Raw genomic sequence first — 21,495 nt, 5'->3', positions numbered from 1 at the left:
AATCCAATAACAGTTTCACAGAAAATACAACCATGAGCGCAAGTTCTCGCTAGCAATCACAGACTCAGCGGAGCCTTCAGGTTTGAACCCAGTGAACCAGAGGCTTGACTCTCCTTTTTATACCCAGGCCTCATGTCAGTGAGGAATATAGCCACCTGATATTGGGACTGTTGAGTCCCTGCACAGCCTCATGGGAAAATGAGAGAGACAGCCGTGAAGCTGTGGAAATGCTGCTCAGCCATTTGGCCTGTTAATTTATTGGCTTCATGTTTCCTAAAACAAAGTGAAGACGGGTGGCGAGCGTGTGATAGCACCTGACATATAACAAATACTCCGGCATTGCTCTTTCAAGGAGACTTGGAACCAATCCATTGAGCTGCTCTGTCCTAAGGTGACACCTAATTAAGTTGTCTGGATGGCAGCTCCAACTCTGCTATATCCTCTCCTCTTCGTTTCATTCCCTCCTTCAAACTTCCGACCATTTCTCTTTCTCCGTCTCTTCCTTTTCCAACCTCTGTTCTTTATTTCTTTTCTTTGTGTTACAGTCAACCGTTTCCTCTTCCATCTCCTTATCCCTCGCTCTGCAGCTCTGTTTTCAGCAGCTAATATTTACAACGGCAGCGTGCGTGAATAATTACCACGGCATCTGCTGCAGGGTGATTTGTTTTATGGAGGAGGAAAAGGCGCAAGGCTTCCAGTCGCCCACCGCCTGCTCGCCACTTCAGAGGCGCAGTCCAAATGTCCCTGCTTTCAATTAAAGCCAGCTCTTGATAAGGGCGGCCCTGTCTCCAGGTTATTCATCAAGTGTCACCCTTGATAGGTGCGCTTTGACCGATCACTGTAATTTTCCCCGACATTTTGGGGAATACACCGCCAAGGGGTCCTCATTCGAGTTTCTCGCTCGCCTCTCTTCTCTCATTCTGTGTCTGTCACTCGTTTAGAGAAGACTCAACGGCAAACCCGCAGATTTGACGTAGCAGACCAGCCCTGGGCTATTGTTTGTTTAGTCTTAATGCACTCAGCGTTTTAATCAATAGCAGGGGCCTTTACTCTCCTCCGCCTCTTTGTCACACTCACCGAGATGATTAGTCGTGCTGAAACCTTTCAAAAAATGAAATGGAAACAGTGTTGTTGTGCATTTGTCCAAGCGCTTTATTATGCAAGCTCGGTGTCACAGGCCCTTTGCCTTCAAATGTTTACATTTAATTAAAAGTGTGTGCTATTCTTCATGAGGTTGTATAGACTAAAAAAAAAACATGCAGGAAAAAGAACATGCCACACACAAACCAGAATGTTTTTTTACACGTTCACGACAGACCACTCAAAGCACTTTCTTTGGGGGGTCTGGGACTCTTTTGGTGTCCTCATATCTTTTGTTGTGTGAACACCGAGGTGTTCTGATCCCAAGCAGAAGTGTGACTGGATAATCCATCAGCAATAGAGATGCACCGATACCACTTTTTTTGTAAACAGAGTACAACTACTTACATTTGGGTACTCACCGGTACCAAACACTGTTAGGAGTACTTATTAATGTCACTGAAATGGAGACATAGCTTACTTTTTCAGATGATAAAAGACTAACTGACTGACAGAAGCAGGCACACAGAAATAAACGGTACTTTACCCCGGATCGAGTGCAGTAGCAAACACGGTGTCTGTGATGTGATGACAGCTGGGAATCTTCTACTTCGACTCCAAAAACACTCAAGACGACAAAAACCTGTATTATTGACAACTGACGACGAGCAATGACATGTGTCAGAGCTTTTGTTATTTTATTTTTTTTCACCGCACGCAGGTTGTCTCTCGACACTTTCTCTCGCTTCTCCAGCGTTAGCAGCAAGATTGGCTGTAGCTGTGTCACGCTGCTGGCTTTAATGAACTGTGTGAACTGAAATATCTCCACACTGCTGACATCTCGCTTCTCAGTCTACCTGCTCATCTTCATAGGGGAGCGTGCCCGCCGTAAAGTGATGCCGTTGTATCCGCGTAGTTTTACAACTATGAGTACTTAAAGAGTACTGGGTCATCAATATGTCACCATGTTCAGTTTGATCCGCGTTCTTATTTTAGCTTCAAATATGTTACTGACTGTTGATCCAGACAGAATACTGCCAAAACAAAAACACGCACACACACACACACACACACACACACACACACAAAACAAACAAATGTTTGCACGCAGGAATTTTAAATAATTCATTCAGATTTAGTTTGATAAGTGAAATGTTTAAATGTTTAGTTCTGACATGTTACTGATAGGCAACTGCTTGGGCAAATAAATTCACAACAAAAAGTACAATATCGTTCTGACTTCCAGTGCAGACATCGATGACATGAAAGATGGAAAGGAGAACTTTCCATCAAAACTTTGATGGAAGGAAAAAAAAGTAAACATTAATTCTCTCCAGAACAACAAAGAGGGAAACTACTGAGAGTTCTTTGTTTTGAGGAAAGAAAGAAGCAGTGCATGAATCCTGTCAGGGCATTAGCAGCAGCGCTACTCCTGGAATATGTTTCCCTCGAAAAGACAAGTCAGATTATTCTCTCCTTCACCTCCTTCAATCAGAAGTCCGGCCCCCTTTCTTTATTTTGAGAGGCTGTGAGGGAGTAGTGACAGCTGAGCTCTTTTCAACTGTCAGTGCAGCGACTAAAAGCAGCTGATGCTGAAAAAAAAAAGTGTGCTGCCCTTTATTGTTTTATTGATTGGATGATTGTGTCGTTCGTTGCCTACCTGTAATCCTTTAGGGAAACAAAATATCTTTGTTTTCCTTGAAACATTTGTTCCAGTGCACACATTGAAGTTTGGTCTGCTTGTCCAGGTGGAGCTGAGCTGTCCTAAGGAGATGGCCTGGAAGGTGAACATGCACCGCGGCTACCTGGCTATCTGCCACCCAGAGGAGCAGCAACTCAACTTCATCGAGCGCCTGGTAGAGATGGCCTCCAGCCTGGCAATCCGCGAGTGGAGGAGGCTGCCTCACATCGTCTCCCACGTGCACACGCCACTGCTGCAGGTTCGTTTACAATGTCTGAAAGCCTGTAAGTGGCAGTTAGGAAACCAGGAAGAGCAGCCACAGGAAAGTGAGTTTATTGTCCCGGCACTTGAAGAGAATCATGTTGAGAGATCATCAGTTGCCCGAGACATTGTGCTGCAGAGTAACGCGAGATAACAGCCTCTATCTCCTTCTCTCACTCCATTTTGTAAAATGTAGATAGATGATAAAAAAGAAATCAGAAAAAAACCTTTGAGCCTCTTTGATTTCACCACCAGAGATTACAAGTGAAAGGGGCAGAGATGAAAAGGGGGAAGGAGAAAAGAAGGTAAACTGAAAATTGAAAAAGGAGAAAGTGAACAAAATGAGAGGGTGCGGGGAGAGAGAGAGAGAGAAGAATAGAGTGAGTTCAGAATGGCTGTAATTACTTCCTTGCCATCAGATACCATTTGATTAAATACCTGCAGCAGAATTACATTTACATGATGAATGGGACTCTCTGAATGAAGGTTCGAAATGGGCCATCAGCTGATATTAACAGATAATTGTGAAAAATATTGTATTGCCTAATTTATTTTGTTTTGGGAGATTTGATTTTAGGGCAGGGCGGGTTAAGTCTTGTGCACAGCTCTGATTCGCTACATTTATCTTTTCAAAATGGCTATTTGAATTGGGTGACTAAGTTCTTTGTGTGTGTGTGTGTTTTGGCTGTGCGTGTGCTTGCATATGTGCAGTCCAATTATTTACCTTAGCCGAGGGAAAACAAGCTATTTATTCCTCTGCGCAGCCATGCGGCCTGTTGTAAATCTCCATTTCGAACTCTACATCTCATATTCCCGACTCCGTGAGCCTCGGAGAATGAGCGAGCAGTCCAGACTCTGCAAATCCACACGGGCTCAAATACCATCTGAATCAAGTTATCATCAAATCCCAGCTCTTAGCTGTGACTGACGATCGATGGATTATCACCCACACTATCGATTACCAGGCTTGGCATTAATATTGATTGATGAGTAGTTGTAATGGAATGATTGATTACGTGTTCACAAAGTGGCTTTTGGGACGATCGATGTGGCCTCTTTGTTTTTTCACAGAATGAGATTGAAGCTCTCGCTTATCATTTTCACATTTTCCCAACTGCAGGCCCTTTTTTCTTCTCCAGGTTAGGAAGGCATAATGGTTTTCTCCCAAAATTATTTTGATGGAATGAAAAGAATACTGCCGAATTGTTCCGGCTTTTGACGCGCCCTTAATCATCCGATCGGCACAAAATTGCCAATCAGATGATTTTCTCCAAGCTGTCTGAGGGATCTTCATGTGCATCTGTCCTTTGATCTAAATGTGTTTGGTCACTTTGATCCATCTGTGTGTGGAGGCTTTCAGTCCCTGGATAGTTGGGTATCAGTGTTGAGCCAGTGACCTCGAAGTTAACGGCAGCACTCTCAGTCTTCTGTCGTCATGCCTGTCAACAGCATGAAAGAAACGGTCCTTTTTTTATCATTAATCCAGCCTCTGACTTTTAGTTCATCCTTCATATGTCTTACCCTCGACGCTCTGGCTTTAATAGTCTCACACAGTCATTTTGAACATTCATGCTCTTCAAGCTTCTTTTTTTTCTCACCTTTTCCTCTCCTCTTCATCCTGTCTTTTAGCGTATTGTCATGATCATCTTCTCTGATGAGCTTTCTCCTTTAGCTCAACTTAATTCAGTTCATTTCAGTGTTTTGTTGTTGTTGTTGTTTTTCTAGGGGTGTTCTCCTTTTTAATGTGTGACCCCGAACACAACAAGAACTACTCCTGGAGGAAGAAATCAGAAGGCTTTTTTAGCGTGCATGTCAAATCAGAAGCCTTATAAAGACATGAAAGTAAAATGAATGATGTACACACGATTTCATTCAAAAGAGAGAGTCACTCATAGATGCGTTGCAAACTAAGTAAGAACTGTGTGAAGATTCAGTGCAGCTGGTTCACTGTCTGAAGTCAGTCTTTGAAGCAGGCTGCAGAGTGATTTCTGCTTTTTGTGTGTAAAATCTGGCACATTATATTCGTCCTTTAAAGGCCCCTTAACTAATGTGTTTGAGATACAAAACGAAAGAGCAGATTTTACTGTTGACTAAAGCAGGCATTTTCCTTTTTTGTCTTGCTTACTGTATGTTTTTATGTGTTGAAAATACATATATTGTACTTTCATACATAGAATTAATACATTTTTCTTCACCTCAGTACTTTTTGAGTCTACATTGTCTTGTAAATGTTTTGCACTTACTGTTAACACTAAATATGAGACAATAAGCGTGTTGTTTTTGAATTTGAGAGCCAGTTTTAAAGTTCTCTGTTTTGGTCTCTAGGCTGCACAGCAGATCATCGAGCTGCAGGAAGCAGCCCAAATTAACGCAGGGCTCCAGCCTGCTAACCTGGGCCGCAACACCAGCCTGCATGACATGAAGACTGTGGTGAAAACATGGAGGAACCGGCTGCCCATCGTTTCTGACGACCTGTCCCACTGGAGCAGCATCTTTATGTGGCGCCAGCACCACTACCAAGGTATGAGGCAAATCAAGTAATGGCTGTGACGTACACGCGCGCACACACTACATGTGTTCAGGCTCTCCTGCAGAAGTATCTGACTCTTGCTGAGGTTTCTTGCTACTTCTAGGATGGGGTCTTCTCTAAAAGGCCACAATGTGCAAAACCCCCTCAGGGTCTCAGTACATTTCCAAATGTCAGCCTGCTAAAGTAGTCTCTCTCTCACTGCAGGACATAACTCACACACACATGCTCTGACACACACACACACACACACACACACATATTTACCTTGCTCAGTGCTCAGCTCTCTCCTGCGGTGACTTTGAAACCATTCAGCGAGGCAGCCACTGCAAAATGTGATGTCTCAAGCAACTTGAGCTCAAAACTCTCTCTGTGAGGCGCTGAAGTAATGAGAGCCCTGGTTCTCTGCAGCACCGTGCCAATAAAAATCCACTTCATTTTTACATGACAGCTTTCAACCTTATGTTGAAGTGAAATGGAATTTTCTTGATGAAATCCAAAGCCATGGCCCATTTACTATTCAATACATTCAGTGTCCCCGGTGCTCTCCTCTGCATTATAAGAGCTGAGCTTTGAGACGGTCCCCAGTCTTCACACTGCTCCAAGCTCTGCTCGATTTTTCTAATTCTTCCAATACAGCATTAGAGTGAAGTGCAAAGCTACTCTTAACTCTTTCTCTCTCGGTCGACAGCCATTGTGACGGCGTATGAGACCAACACACAGCATGATCCAAACAACAACAACGCCATGCTGGGAGTTCACGCCTCGGCCTCTGCTATCATTCAGTACGGCAAGATAGGACGCAAACAGGTACTGGCTCTAAGCTCATGTCCAACTATGTTGAAGTCCATTTTCTGAGAATATTTTTAAACTGTTCATGTGAACCTTTTTACACTGTCGTTTCCTCCTCAGGGTTTGGTGAATGTAGCTCTGGACATCCTGAGTCGTATCCACACCATCCCCACGGTGCCCATCGTCGACTGCTTCCAGAAGATCAGACAGCAGGTCAAATGTTATTTGCAGCTGGCCGGCGTCATGGGCAAGAATGAGTGCATGCAGGTAAAAAGTGAAACACAACTCTGACACTGAATTTGACTTGTTCAATCACACTGCTGAACAAGCGACCAGCGGAACCTATAGTAGAAAGGAAAGAGAGCTTTAAGCTGTTACTCTGCCTTAAGCTAACAAGCTAACAGTTGACTGAATTATTTACTAAGTATGGATTCATCAGTCAGCATTACTGACCCTTTTAGTCTGCCCTCACACCTTCCCATAATGCTTTACAGCGATCTTTTACCACATCGTCACTTCTGGTAAAACTCTGCCCATAAATGATCACGTATGGCAAAAGTCATGGTGTAGGAAATAGTCATATAAAATCACACTTGGTTCTATTAGTATTTCCACACACTTAAAACACTAGTGATTGTAAAATGTGAAATTTTTCACATTCACATTTTTTCTCATCAATGAAAATAGATCATTTAGATGGTGCGTTCTTACTTATGTTTGATCAAGTCTTGATAAATAAAAAGGACCCGAGTTCCAACCCTCTTTAACCCGCTGTTGCAGAGGCCTGGTATGTGTGTGGCAGCCGGAAATTCTAGGTGTGCATCATTCATTGAAATATTCCACTTTATCTTTTTTGTATATATATATATATTATTTTTTTTATTTTTTTTATTTATTTTTTTCACTTCTTTTTGGGGTCTTCCTTTTCTTGACAGTTTTGTGTATCTGCATAAGGTACAGATGCAATCATTGTACATGTTGTGATCATATTAAGAGGCCTATTAAGAACAAATGTGAAGCCTTCTTAAATGTGTTGCACCATAATACAAAAGTAAAAAGAAACAGAAAATAACTCTGGATCCTTCATGTTAGAATTTAGAAAAAAAAAGCTCTCTTAAAAGAACAACACATTCGATGCACTCCTTGTGATTGAAGCACTTGGGTTGATTTCTGTTAGCGGCTGCCGGAGGTGTAGTTAGCGGTACTTCGATTGGGGAAAGCAGTAAGAGCAGAAAGTGTTTGGGGTGGCTCTGGGTGACAAGCTATAGCAGGGAGACTTATAAGAGTGCGTTACTCGGGAGCTTGCTCTTAAGCCCATGGAGTACTCTGATTAATAGAAGCAGTTCAGCACACCACAAGTCATTAAAAGTGCCAGCAGACACTCCTCTCTCTTTTTCACTCTCTTCTATCTCATCTGCTCTGATTCTCTCAGTCTCTCTCTCCCTCTCCCTCTCTTTACCGCTACACATCGTTTGTCACAGCAGCACATGGGGGACACCTAATCAGAGGCTCACCATAATGGAACTTTAGCTCCCTTAACACCTCTTTTCTCACTTCTTAATGAACAGCGAGCAGTTTGTTTGTTTTTCACCTGTGATTACGGCCCTGTCGAAAAACACAACGTCGGGGTATCTTCTTCGCAAAGTTTCCGCTCGGCAGTTCAGTGTGAAGTTCAAACGGTGTTTCTCTCTCTTATCCGTTTAGGGTTTGGAGGTGATAGAGTCGACTAACCTGAAGTACTTCACCAAGGAGATGACGGCTGAGTTCTACGCCCTGAAGGGAATGTTCCTGGCTCAAATCAACAAGTAAGTCCACAAACGTCCCAGCGCTTTCTTTATATACACTTTAGATGTGGTCCTTGTGCTCATTATCACATTTTTGTTCAAGTAATAATAATAATAATGCATTTTATTTGAGGGCACCTTTAAAAAAAACCAAGGACACCTGACATGGAAGGTTTTAAAAAGACAATATAACAGAAAAAGTTAAAAAAGGAGAGATTGAAAGATTTACATGACGATAATAAAAAGAGGAGTGGAATGGATGGAAATCAGAGTGAGTAGGCTTCTTTGAACAGATGAGTCAACAAACCTAAAGTCAGATTCAAGTCTGACTCCCTTTAGGATAACACGAGTCAGCTCAAACAGTTAATCAGTCTCCGTTGATACATAAGCCACGGCCCCTCTCCATCTTCCAAGTCTGAATGCAGTCAATGCTCCAGTCCAAGTCGAGCCACGAGTCCCAAAAACAGGACTGGAGTTGGGCTACTGCAACACATCGATATCACCTAACCCTCCAACTGTGTAAACGGTCCCCTGACTGTGTGGGTGTTTCATCACGTCAGGATTTAGCAGTCATATCTTATATGTACTCCTTGCCTCCAGCTAACCAACCTCACCTTTTGGTGTGCTTTACATTTGACATCTTTGTCATTAGGTTTTCTTTTCTTTTCTTGTTTTTGCCTCTGCAGCGTACAACTGCTCTCCATGCTTCACTTAATACCCGAAGCCACACTTTCCCCCCTCCTCTTCCCCTTTAGCTAGCCCTATTCGCCCGTCACTTTTGACATCACATGGCGTCCTGAGGGGTGAAAGACAAATTGAGGAGGGCTTATTAAATGTATATGCAGCTCAATAATTAACTCCAGGCAATTTGCTGAAATAACCAGGATCAGCAAAACTTGCCTCCACCTCAGCAGGGTTTATTGCAATCATTAAGTTTCCCGTTACACCGTGGGGAGAATTAACAGCAGATAGTGTGTGTGTGTGTGTGTTGGGGGGGGGGGGGGTCTGTGTGTTGGTGCATATGCTCAGGATTTTGGGATCACTCAATTAAATGTGTGTCAGAGATTTGACAGTCTGTTGGGTGCCTGTGCTCCTGTTGAGTCGGGTAGTAGAAACTGGTAATGTACTTTAACATTGGAAAAGTGACTGAGGCAACCCCATTAAGTATTACTGGAGGGTCTTTGGCTCTGACTCCCATAGCAATCAAGCTCCCATTTCTTAATCACATGCCAAAATGCCTTTTATAATAACACATTTGAATAGATTGGCTGGGGAGACATTTCACTGTCGGTGATTGGGAGAGCAGTTTTGGAAGCGCTCCTAAAATAGAGAAGGTTCCTATCGAGCTATGGCTCAGTAATGCTTTTCCATATAGACAGGTCTGTCTCCTTGTTTTGACTGCAGGGTGGGTGCGTCTCAGGGCGCCTTTTGCATCTTATTTATTAATCGAGCGCTGAAAGGTGTGTAAAAATTATTCACACCGCGTGCCAACGAGTGGGTAAGAAGTCGCTTGGCGTTGTGAAAACAGCTGATGAGTCAGAATATATTGTCCTGTCAGCATAAATGGTGCAGTCAAAATGTGTGGTGGTGGGGGGGGGGGGGACGCTGCCAGATCTCACCTGTCTGTTTCTTTTCGCCTTCTATTTAACTGCTTCTAAATCCAATACTCACAGTGTGACTGCGAGATTGCACGACCAGGATGAAAAAAAAATCCCAAGGGTGCTCAAGTTTTATCAGCCTGCAGATTTCTCTGAGCTGCAGCAATGCTCTTCACGGTCAAAGTATTTGTGTACAGATAAATATAGCCATTACCCGGAGGTTTTTACCTTGCTGCAGCCCTGTCACTTCTGATGAAATAGGAAGATGCTAAGCTCGTATGTCACCCTGTGTTTAATGGATCGATCTGCGCAGTGTGATAGGGCCGGGTTTAACTCATATTCCAACATAGCAAAACGTCTGAGCCCTCAGTGACATTAATTCATGCCGGGTTAAGTGCTTACCCTGTAGTACTGAAGGGGAGGGCCTTGAAGATTACAGCAAATGAAATATGGTGCTTATTGATGTGTAGTACATAATTCAGAATGTGATCATCATAATCTGTTTCCTGCACACTCCATCTCTCTTCTTTTCTTTCGCTTTTCCACACAAGTATTGAATCCATCTCTTTCAAACCACTCCCTCTGTTAGTGTCCTTTCCTATCTTGTTTTTTTTTTTTGTGCATTCTGACTCTCCTTCCCCTTCCAGCCTGCCTTCCTTTTGCTCCCTCACCCCTGACAGCTCTGCATCACCCTCACTCTCTAACGCTCTTCACCTTCTTTTCCCCCCTCACCCATCTTTTCCAGGTCAGAGGAGGCCAATAAGGCCTTTTCTGCTGCGGTGCAGATGCACGACGTCCTGGTGAAGGCCTGGGCCATGTGGGGCGACTACCTGGAGAACATCTTCGTCAAGGACCGACAGCTGCACTTGGGAGTCTCCGCCATCACCTGCTACCTCCACGCCTGCCGCCACCAGAATGAGAGCAAGTCGCGGAAATACCTTGCCAAGGTGAGAAATGAATTAGAAGCAAGTTTTTTTCTGTTTCTGCCATGTAGTTAATATATTTATTTTTGAATCAAGCATGTTTAATTGGAACTACTACATCAGCTCGCTCGTTTTTAATTTCACCAGTGGATATTATCACATTTCCTTTCAGATACGTTTTAATTTGCTTCTTTCCTGAGCCCCTTTAGGTCATACATTATTTGCGCTGATGTGAAGAAAAGGCATTATTTTTCCTCTATCTCAGACTCTGCCTCAGTTACAGGCAGAGAGCAGTAATTTGATCGATTACAGTCCAGCAGTAGACAGTGCAGATGGGTTCCCACGGCAGATCGATGTTAGAGGGAAGGCCATCCTCTGGCAAAGGTGGTGGTGGGTGGGTGGGGGGGGTTAACAGACTAATGGCCTCCCCTGATACTGCAATCTCAAGACCCTCCACCTGAACCGACCTCTTCCTAACTTCCAGTATCGCCTGTCCAGGAAGTAAAAAGCTCCTGGCTAACAAGCAGCCCACTGTGTTACACTGACGCACACTTTCAGTACAGCCCCTCCAGTCCCTTTAAAACTTAGCCAAGCAAGACCTTTACCCAATAAAAGACCATATACTGTAATGTGCTCTGCCATCAAAGGTGTCCTTCTACTCCGAATGGTGTCACAAAATACAGAAGCTGAATGTCCTAAATTAGGTGATACATAGTGGCCAAATAGCAATAAAAAGATAATGTGCATCAACCCTCAATTTCAATTGTTTAAGTGTTTTTTTGTTTGTTTTTAGCTCTTCAGGTGAGCGGATATTTTAATTTATCAATATATGATTTTCTTGCAATATATCAATTTCCACAGTGCATAGCATATTGTATCTGATTGTGGGAAAAAAAAACCTTTAAGAAAAGTCTTGATTTGATTAAACATCTTCTCGGCTGTATTTATTAATGAAGCAGAGGGAGAGGGAAGATTGGGAAAACATGACCAATCTGCCTGCTGGGTCTCTGCGTCAAAGAGCCACACATGAGTCACATTAGTGCGACTCATCCTGTTAGCAAAAGAGCAGAGCCTCTATGTGTCAGACAGAATAAATAATAAATACACTCTACCACATCCACTGGTAACATTAGGCATCACTGTCATTATCTAGTGTAATAGTGGCTGCTCCGAGCTGCACATTCCAATTAGATGGGTTTCTTTTTCCTCATGAACCCCCCCCCCCCCACAGCATCGTGCTGCCAAGCTGGGTTGGCGCAGCTTAGTCCTGATGCAGGGAAGTGAGGTGACCGGTCATTATCAGTAATTATACACAATCTGTGTACCCTGGTCGGCTCACTTAGGGGAGCCTGGGGGGACTGAGTGGGGTTAATGTCTTCATCGTAATGTAGACACACACACAAGCGCACCAGGGGAGCGGGGATCATCTCCACATTGGCTCAGCTTTGATCATAGGAGGGATTGCCAAGAGGCTGCCTGGCCTTCAGAGCAGGTCTGTTCTGATTAATGACAGAGACCTTACCTCTCGCTACATCGGGTCTTACAGTTGTTGGCACAGTGTTGCATTTCACGTGTTGATGTTTCCCCTCCTTTTCTTACCTGCTCTCCTTCCTGTCTTCACCACTCGCACGCTCTTTAGGTGTTGTGGCTTCTTAGCTTTGACGACAAGAACACTCTGGCAGACGCTGTGGAGAAGTACTGCATAGGAGTCCCGCCCATCCAGTGGTTGGCATGGATACCGCAACTCCTGACCTGCCTTGTTGGTTCAGAAGGAAAACCTCTGCTCAACCTAATCAGCCAGGTGAGGCCTTTCTCCAAAACCATTTTTCCAAAGCCAGATCTAGATCCCCATGCAGCTAAAGCCGAAATCCTTTTGGTCTTTTAAATTAACTCCTTCACCATGAAAACATCTGTGAAACAGCTTTTTTTTAAAAAAGTAATCTCACCATTCAGAGTCATCTTTTTTGTCACTTTTTCATTTAGCTTCATGTTTAGATCCCTGCTCCCCCCCAATCAATCATTCCTTCTTTTTTTTTTTCTTTTTTTTTTTTTGCTCCCTTGGCTTCTATCATCCATCCGGGGAAGCACATCTGGCTGCTGCATTAGCATTAGTGCTCATGCACGGCTTCTAATCAAGATAAATTAACCACATTCGCGCCAAAGTGGCCTCTCTCCTGCTTTCTATTTACCAAATTAAGCATTCAGATTCCCCCACTGTCTTTTTTTTACAGCAATTGATTGGCTTCCTCCTGCCCACCCCCCATGAATTGGATTTTAAATTATTTGTTTAAGAAATTATTATAAAGTTAATATCATACGAATCCGCACTGCGGGAACAGAGCTCGTAATTAAAGCCAGGACTAATTTGCTTTGCTTAATGGAGTATTATTTCCGCACAATTTGAAGTGGGTGATCTTCAAAGAGTAGTCTGCTATAACAAACAGCCGTCCTCTCAGCAGAGCAGAGAGTATCGTGTGGAGGATATGAGAGAAAGTGGAGGGGGGGGAGAAGAGGGAATAGACTTGGACTTTTAAAATACGAGTGGATTGTGTCAAAGAGAGATGAATGAAATGAAGGATGTGATGATTACTTATGGAAGCATCATGATCTGGGATTATATCACACCATGATATTTTTTCTATCTTTTGGTGATGTAGAGGACGCACGATTTTGACGAGGTTCAAAGACTCCTTTGTAACAGTAGAGTCACTTTAACCAAAGTCAGCCTTCTGAATGTTTATGAATGGAAGTCGGAGGGTGAGTACAGAAATTAAGCCCTCGCCTTGGTCCCTCTTGTCAACTTTTAAAGACTGAAGACTAAAAGGTTGACACCTTCTCCTTTTATCTCCTTTCTTTTATGGAAGAAGAAAACCCCATTTTAATGCATGGAAGGCTTTGTCTGCGCTGCCGACCTGAATTATTTAGAGTTTCTCTGCGGCGGCGGGATGTTTAAAAAAACGTATGTTGAAATATTGATGAAGGTGAGGAGAAGAGCGCCTGGGGGCGGGAGGGAAGATGAATCAAAAGTTAACAGACTACACCTCTCCCCCGCGCTCACACTACCACCCTGCCCTCCCTCTCTTGTCGGTTCCTCATCGTCTAACCATTCGCCCTCCTTCCCTCGGCCCAACTCGGCCTCGCAGAAATATGACATTTCTTATCTTCCCATTAGCTGCCTGATCTGTGGTTCCTCCTCTTCCTCTCCTCCTTCCTTCCTCTTTCATCTTTAATGCTGCTGTTAGAAGCCACTTAGAGCCCCCTCTTGCCAATACTCTTAACTCCAGTCCTCAAACTTAACATCTCACGAGTGAATTTTTCACTTTTAGAGTGTCTTTCTCCTGCGAGTTTGAAAAGAGAATCATTAAAATTGCACAATAACTGGATATGAAATTTATGAACTTAAGAAATTAGCGATTAGGTGAAGGGAACATGAGAAAACTTTATATTTAAAGGATTTACAAATGTGCTCACATTAAAAAATAAAAATAAAAAAAGGAAATTTCTAAAATGGGACTGTGGATAGAGTCAGGAACCTGGAAGAGAGAGAGTGGACAAGCAGGAAAGGAGCCAGAGGTTGGATTCAATGCCTAACCACTAGGCAACCAGCGCCCCCTGTAAATGTGCTCAAATTTGACTTCATTACAATTCTTCCCTTTCAACAAACACATATTCACAGCAGGAGGAGGTGACTTAACATGAGTCTTCCCCGACTGAGGCTATGGCCTTTGTCTACTCAAAGTATTGCACACGAGGCTGCACTTAGGGCCACAAAAGAGCAGTGAGAGGCTTTAGGCTCTCCATAGCTGAATCACCTCGCCATTGAGGAAAAGGGAATGGTTGTCCTAAATGCAGTTCAGCTTAGTAATGGTTTTCATTCTTCGCGTCTGTGTCCTCCTCATCAGGCTGTTCAGGCTTATACTGCCAACAACAGCAGCCATTTTCCCCACTTAGTTAATCCTGTCTGACTCCACAGCCTCAGTGCTGCCTTTATAGCACAACAACAGCTGATTGAATGACCATGTAGAGCTCTGGGTTACATGGATTGGACACATGTGAGTTCCTTGAAGTATTTAAACCTGCCTGGATCTGAAACAACTCTTTTTAGCAGGCCAGTCCAACGAGAAGTACAGTGTGATCTGCTCATTAGCTGGCCAATCCACTCGCATCCTTGGCAGCTTTTAACCTGAGCTGTTTTTTGTAATCTTGATTTGTGCAGTTCGGGAATCCCTCTGAAGACCTGGGTGAGATTACAAAGGAACGGAGATACAGTTAGACTGTCAGGCTAAGAGGGCCAGAATCCATTTAGCCTTAGGCTACAGTAAGAAAAGGCTTCTTCTCTCGTTCTCTCCTTTGTATCCCATGAGCACCATCCACCTTCGACCCAGTTTTTAGTCAAATATTGAGCTCCATGTGGTTGTTGAGATGTGGTGGTATCTCTTTCTTCCTGCAGGCGTATAAAGGCTCTTGAAGGGATCAAGTAGCTGTGTAATTGCCACCTATGAAATTGTGCTCCAAGACCTGAGAGAACCTTGTGGTTCGGTGATCCACCGATATCCAGTGTGCTTAAAGCCAGGCTGGACGACTTCTCCCAGCACGAAATAAAAGGGAAACTTGGTTATTGTTGTTATCAGCTTTAATAACTTGCATATATATGCACTGAATGTATAATAAAAGGAATCTCTTTAAAGAAAACCCTCCAGAGAAATGTTCAAAAAAGAAAGTGTGCGGCAGTCTTTTTGCCTCTGCTTCTAGTTTGAACATATCGCAGCTCTCTGTTCTTACCTCTGTACAGTACTGAGGATTCTTTGTCACAGCTCATGTTACACCTTGAGGCGCTCACTTTGTGAAGTCACAGTGATCGCGAGATGTCACACTGACAAACACATCGGTGTCGAGGTGAGATCACCTTTGAATCCTCTGCTTTCCTCTTAGGCTGTGATGTCTAACAGTGTTCCCTCTTCTTTGCATTACGATGTTTTTACAGATGGGTGGAGTCTGTGTCATTGCTCCAACAAGAAAGGAGAGTCTAAAAGTGTTCTTTATTTAATCCACCCTGCCATTACATACTGGTTTAATACATCCGAGTGAAGTTGTAGATAATGATATACAGGCCTTAACACATGGATTAGACCACCAGTTATAAAAACGAAGAACTTGTTAACTCATAATAATCTAAAACAATGCCAGCAAGAATGCAAGCTGTTACCAAGGCCATACGATGAAATGTACTTTTCTCTTTTGTTATTGAGTTCCAAATCATTTCCAGCTGTTCACACAGACTTGCTTTAGATGAAACTTGTGTGCCATCAACCTTTGAATCTACTAAAACTCACTGTTCAATAGGATTCAAATCTGGACTTCAACTTGGCCGGTCCATCTGTTCCAGTTGTCCAGATTCCTCTTTCTTAGTTAAATAGTCTCTGCACAGCTTTGAAGAGTGCTTGGGCTCATTGTCTTGTTGGAATGTGAACCCAGTTTCAATTTCAAACTGAATTCCCCCTTTTTATACACCTGGCTCACTGGGCTTCCCTGAGAAGACAGAAATATAATAAAGTATAACATTCAACCAATAAAGCGCTTGTTTTTAGGAATACAAGTAAATAACTTTAATTTACATCTTAAGCAAGAAATAATTTACTTTACAATTTTTCTTTTTCTTGTAAAACAGTGTATTTAAAAAAAAAAAAAAGAATATATTTTTGCAGTTGAAAAAATCATGTTGGTAAAAGAGCTTTGACATACTGATGTATTAACCATCACAGAAAAAGAAAATTATTTTGGTCATTACCAATGCTGTTCATTTCGGGCAGCTGTGGTGGTCTAATACATGTTTTAAGTATTGTAAATGAAGCTTATTTGCCAGGTTTTGAGAACAATGGCTCATCACTTAAATGGCCTCACCACACAGTTTGTTTGGCCTGGTGGTACGATTACCGGCAGATTTATTTTTTTTTTTTTGTCCTTTATTTGCGTGAAAAAATCACCACAAATTTTAACAAGCACATTCATTTTACCTAAAGATTAAAACATGTCTTAAACTCTGTACAAATAGAATGAATGGAGACAAAAAAAAAAACACGTTTGTACCAAGTTGTACATGTTTAACTTCAGCTAGAAAGTTGGACTTTTTATCAGGGAAGTTTTTGGTGATCAACTCACTTTTTTTAGGCAGCTTCAAGTGGTCATTATAGGAACTACAGAGTTTGTCCAGTCTCTGTTGGCTGGACATTTCCACATTTCATGTACTGAGTTCTTCGCTTGGGTCCAGTCAAATCAACCAAGGTGTGAATGAGACCTACACTATTAAGGTTGCCATTCTAGTTGGCCGAACTACAAGTTAGGAAAAATGATTGAACGTCAACAATAAATAAAGTTCACTTTTGTATTGATAATGAAAACAAAGAAAAAAAACACGATATACTACACTAGATAATCGGCTGCGTTACCCATCAAAAGAACTCGTCCTCCACCGAGTTGGAGGTGAATTTGTTGTGTGTGTAAAACTCCAAATCTCTTATGTCCTGAGCGTTCCAATGTTGTCAGTGACTTTTCTTGAAAGTCTTGAGGGCAGTTTCATCATCAGTCACATTCAGTTTTGTAATTCAGCCATGACGTGTTTTAAGCTTCTCTGACTCCGAGCTTCAAACGCTCCCTGTGTTACAGCTGAGATCTCTGGCTGTATCTGTATGATACGTCTCTCTCTCTCTCTCTCTCTCTCTCTCTCTCTCTCTCTCGCTCTCTCTCTCTCCCCCCTACACGCATACACAGAGTCTCTGTTCCACCCTCTCCATCACCCCCCGCCTGACTCACCTCTCTTGCCCTCCTTTGCGGTCCTGAGGGGGAGTCTTTGAAATGTAATCTGTGACCCTCTTTTATATGCTAGGTGGGACGAGTGTACCCCCAGGCTGTCTACTTTCCTATCCGCACCCTTTACCTGACACTCAAGATCGAGCAGAGGGAGCGCTACAAAAGCGGTGAGTAAACATAGCTGTAGTACTTTGCCTCTTTACTACTTTTTGAGAAGGAAAAAAAAAAAAGAAGAAGCTCCTCCCATGCCAAGTTAATAAATCCAAAAATATGTTTAGGAGGAGAAATGTTGTTGAAGCATGTGAGATATTGTCTATCACAAAATCTTTCTCTCCTTATCCTGGTTTCTAGATCTAGAGCTTTTGAAACTGGAAATGTCCCTCATTGTCTTGACTGCTTTTCTGCTTTTGGTTACTCTCTGATTTTGCAATTTTAGTTTTGCTTCTGTGACATCTCCGTCTTCCGTTTTTTTTTTTTTTTTTTTTTTTATAATCCTTTTCAGACGCATCTGGACAACAGCAGCCCGCCTCAGTCGGGGCCCAGCCTCACTCGGGCGCCTCTGACCCGGGGCCTATCCGGGCCACCGCCCCAATGTGGCGCTGCAGCCGGATCATGCACATGCAGCGGGAGCTCCACCCGACCCTCCTCTCCTCCCTGGAGGGCATCGTGGACCAGATGGTGTGGTTCAGGGAAAACTGGCATGAAGAGGTGAGAAGAAAAAAAAAAGGACGCTGTTTTTTTGTTTATGAGTTTGTTTATGTTTTCAGTTGATAAGATGGTAAGAAACAACAATTCAGCTGCTTCTAATATAAGGTTTAAAACCAGTTGATGTGTACATCTTGTGAATGTGTGTGTAACCTGTTCAGCCAGAGGACCGTTTGTCGGCCAGCACATCATTACACATATGACTTAAGTCACCTCTTTACATACATTCACACATTCTTTTCCCCAACTTAATGTTAGCTTGCAGCAATCATCCAAACTAAACTCTGTGCCGCTACAAATAGTTTTTGCCACGCTAGGCGACGTCATCCCACGGTATCTGGTCTGTGGGTGGAGAGAACGCTGGCAGACAGAGGCAGCAGAGCGCGACAGGTGATGGATGGGTGCAGCCAGCGTGTAGGATGGGGCGAGGGATTTAGGGCTGGAAGTTTGTTGATGTGTGAGCGCGTCTGTGTGATTATCTGTGATGGTTCGGGGAACTCTGTAGCAGCTGCAGGCCTGATGCTTCATTCCGCGGGGGCAAGCAGGTGCAGAAGCATGCTACGCCATCATCACCTTTCCCCAAGCTTCACTGATTTGGTATTTGTGCGACATCCAATCGCTCTACCTTTTGTTCCAGAAGAAATCTGCTTGTTAGTTGCGTTTTCATGCAGGACTTTGAGTTACAAAGGTTCTCCATTTGTCACAAACTGAACAGAAACTTCAAAAGGAAATGATTCAGTTTGAAGGATAATATTGTCTGAAGACTTTTTTTCTCTAACTTCTTCCTCCTTTCTGGCAGGTCTTGAGGCAGCTCCAGCAGGGCCTGGCTAAGTGCTACTCGGTGGCTTTTGAGAAGAGCGGAGCAGTTTCTGACGCCAAGATCACACCGCACACACTCAACTTTGTCAAGAAACTGGTTAGCACCTTCGGCGTTGGTTTGGAGAACGTCTCCAACGTTTCCACCATGTTCTCCAGCGCTGCCTCAGAGTCTCTAGCCCGTCGAGCCCAGGCCACAGCACAGGACCCAGTGTTCCAGAAGATGAAGGGACAGTTCACAACAGGTTGGTTTTCTTTGGAAACATACACATGTGGCCAGGTCGTCCGTGTCAAAGAGATCTTGATCTCAGTGGGGTTCATTACCTGGTTAAAAAAAGCTTCCCAAAAAATGTGCCTTTATGGACAAACAGACAGAAAAACAAGCGATGAATTAGCCTTTCATTTTAAGGTCGTTCTTGTGTTTACTTTTTCAACTTACTTCACTTTAGTTTTGTGGCAGTCAGCCATGTTAACATTTAGCATGGCTGGTGTAACTTTAACATAACACTTTAGAGTTTGAGGAAAAGCTAAATGTGAAGCATATGTTTTCAACCTTCAAACCTTTTATTTTTATTTTTAACTATTTGACAAGGTGCTACAATTGCAAAACCAGCAACACCTCCCACCTTCCCCCCACCCCCCCTCTCACTCCCTACATCACACATCGGCCACCTCTCGGTAAACAAGGGCAGCGTGTGTGCTGCTGTGTCTAAACCGCTTGAAATGATGGGTCCAGCCTCTTTAGTCGTACATTAAACCCGTCACTTTATATCTGCATGGTGTTGCTAATATGGGTGCGGTCTGAAGGTGGCTGGAAACAGCCACGTGATGTCAGGGAGGGGTCGCTTGGGTCAAAGATACACATGTCTGTTACCGTCTTTACTTCAGTGTGAGCACAGCGCACACGTCTACACTTGTTTGGACTACATGACACTTAATTGCATCACAAATCTAAGCTGCATTATCGATGTTCTGCAAACTTTTTCTAACTTTGGTGAAATACAGCAGACGATTCGTGAGCGCTCTTGCCTCAGCTGAAAAAACAAGACTGAACTTTTCTCAAAGTTCTGTTCCTAGTCTGCAAGAGCTTTAAAAGTCTGTCAAAAATTATTTGGTTACAATACATGTCTTTAGTGCCGCTGTGATGAAATTATTCAACTTGCTGGCAGGTCTTTATGTCAGTATAAAATGGATTCTCAACGCAGGTTTAATAGACTTCAGTGCACTTGAGCTTGAGTGAAATAGCACCCACCATATTGGCCCTGGCTAACTTTGGCCGTTTTATATTGAAATGTAAATGAAGTGTTTCCCCACTTAAGCTAAGTACCTGCCGCCACCAGTCAAGTGCTTTTTTTTTTATTGTGGTCGAGATGAAGGTTGCACCCACACTTTTATCCTCTTTGCCAGGGAACAGCCAGCACTGTTTACACTGCGCTGGCTGTTCAAAAAGTGAATAAATACAGCTCATAAATACTGGAGAGGATGGCCTATCTAATGCAATACTGCTGCTGACGCCGCTGTGCTGAGTAAAACACTTGTTTCCTCTTTCTCAACGTAAACTATTCCAAAATAATTGCAGAATAATTTGGTTTTTATGGATGGGGAAAAAAAAACATTTTCTGTTTATTAATTCAGTTCATCATGATCCAATCCAATCCAACTTTATTTAATTAAGCACTTTAAAACAACCACAGCTGACCAAAGTGCTGTACAATAAATTAACAAAAAGTTAAAAAAGGCATGATACACAATACACAACAATTTAAAAGATGTAAAGACATGACTCATGGTATGCTGTAAAATAAATGATGAGATAACCAGAATCATCTTTATTGGCCAGGTATCTTTAACACACAAGGAATTTAACCTCTGTAGACTGTGCTCTCTTTGTGCAGATGTAAACGTGAAATATTAACAATTAACTCAAAATATAAGCAAGTAATGAAATATGGGCAAAACTTCAGAAATACTTCCTAGATTTTTGTGTGTAAACCCAAACACACATTTTGCACTTTGTCCAGCGTTTGTTTGTTTTTTTTCCTGCCAGCACTCATATTTTTCTCCAGAATGTCTGAGCGAGCTGGTGTAAGAATACAGCAGGATATAATCAGGAGAATTCACCAGGCGCGAGTGGGAGGAAGTGTTTGTTTATTCCCTACGAATAAACAAACGTTGCACGACCCCCTCTGTGCAACGTTTGCGTCATTTAACAACTGCATTATGCTTTCTGTTAGCCTGTCCATTCTCCTCCCCTCTTGATAATTCTGTTAAAACGACACACAGCATCGATTTGAAGGCAAATGCTCTTATGCTATAACAAGTCTGCTTTAGACTGTCGTGCTTCGTAAACAACTCCATGTGTTGCCTCAGGAGACGGCTTGGAATAAAAATCAAGAACTATTGTAAAATCACATCAATACTGACAATAAGAGAATCAATAAACTCAAGAAAAAGGTCTTCAATTATAGTATGTTCTTCAAATAAAATGTGGTCACTGAGTCTGCTGATCTGATTTCTTCAT

General features: G+C 42.9%; 1 protein-coding gene across 4 annotated transcripts in view; it reads left to right on the top strand.

The window, feature by feature from the left end:
* Positions 1-21,495, top strand: part of trrap (transformation/transcription domain-associated protein) — an 82,638-nt gene that overhangs the window by 48,793 nt on the left and 12,350 nt on the right. For all 4 annotated transcript variants that reach the window (XM_079372410.1, XM_079372412.1, XM_079372411.1 and 1 more), the window contains 10 exons: positions 2,829-3,020; positions 5,348-5,543; positions 6,241-6,359; positions 6,462-6,608; positions 8,046-8,146; positions 10,469-10,670; positions 12,286-12,447; positions 17,530-17,620; positions 17,956-18,161; positions 18,958-19,219. In XM_079372410.1, coding sequence (XP_079228536.1) covers positions 2,829-3,020; positions 5,348-5,543; positions 6,241-6,359; positions 6,462-6,608; positions 8,046-8,146; positions 10,469-10,670; positions 12,286-12,447; positions 17,530-17,620; positions 17,956-18,161; positions 18,958-19,219 — 1,678 coding nt within the window. The remainder of the gene's footprint in view (positions 1-2,828; positions 3,021-5,347; positions 5,544-6,240; positions 6,360-6,461; positions 6,609-8,045; positions 8,147-10,468; positions 10,671-12,285; positions 12,448-17,529; positions 17,621-17,955; positions 18,162-18,957; positions 19,220-21,495) is intronic.

The sequence above is a fragment of the Symphodus melops genome (assembly GCF_947650265.1).
Source record: "Symphodus melops genome assembly, chromosome: 21".
Classification (NCBI taxonomy): domain Eukaryota; kingdom Metazoa; phylum Chordata; class Actinopteri; order Labriformes; family Labridae; genus Symphodus; species Symphodus melops.
This window is presented reverse-complemented; position numbering and strand designations above follow the sequence as displayed.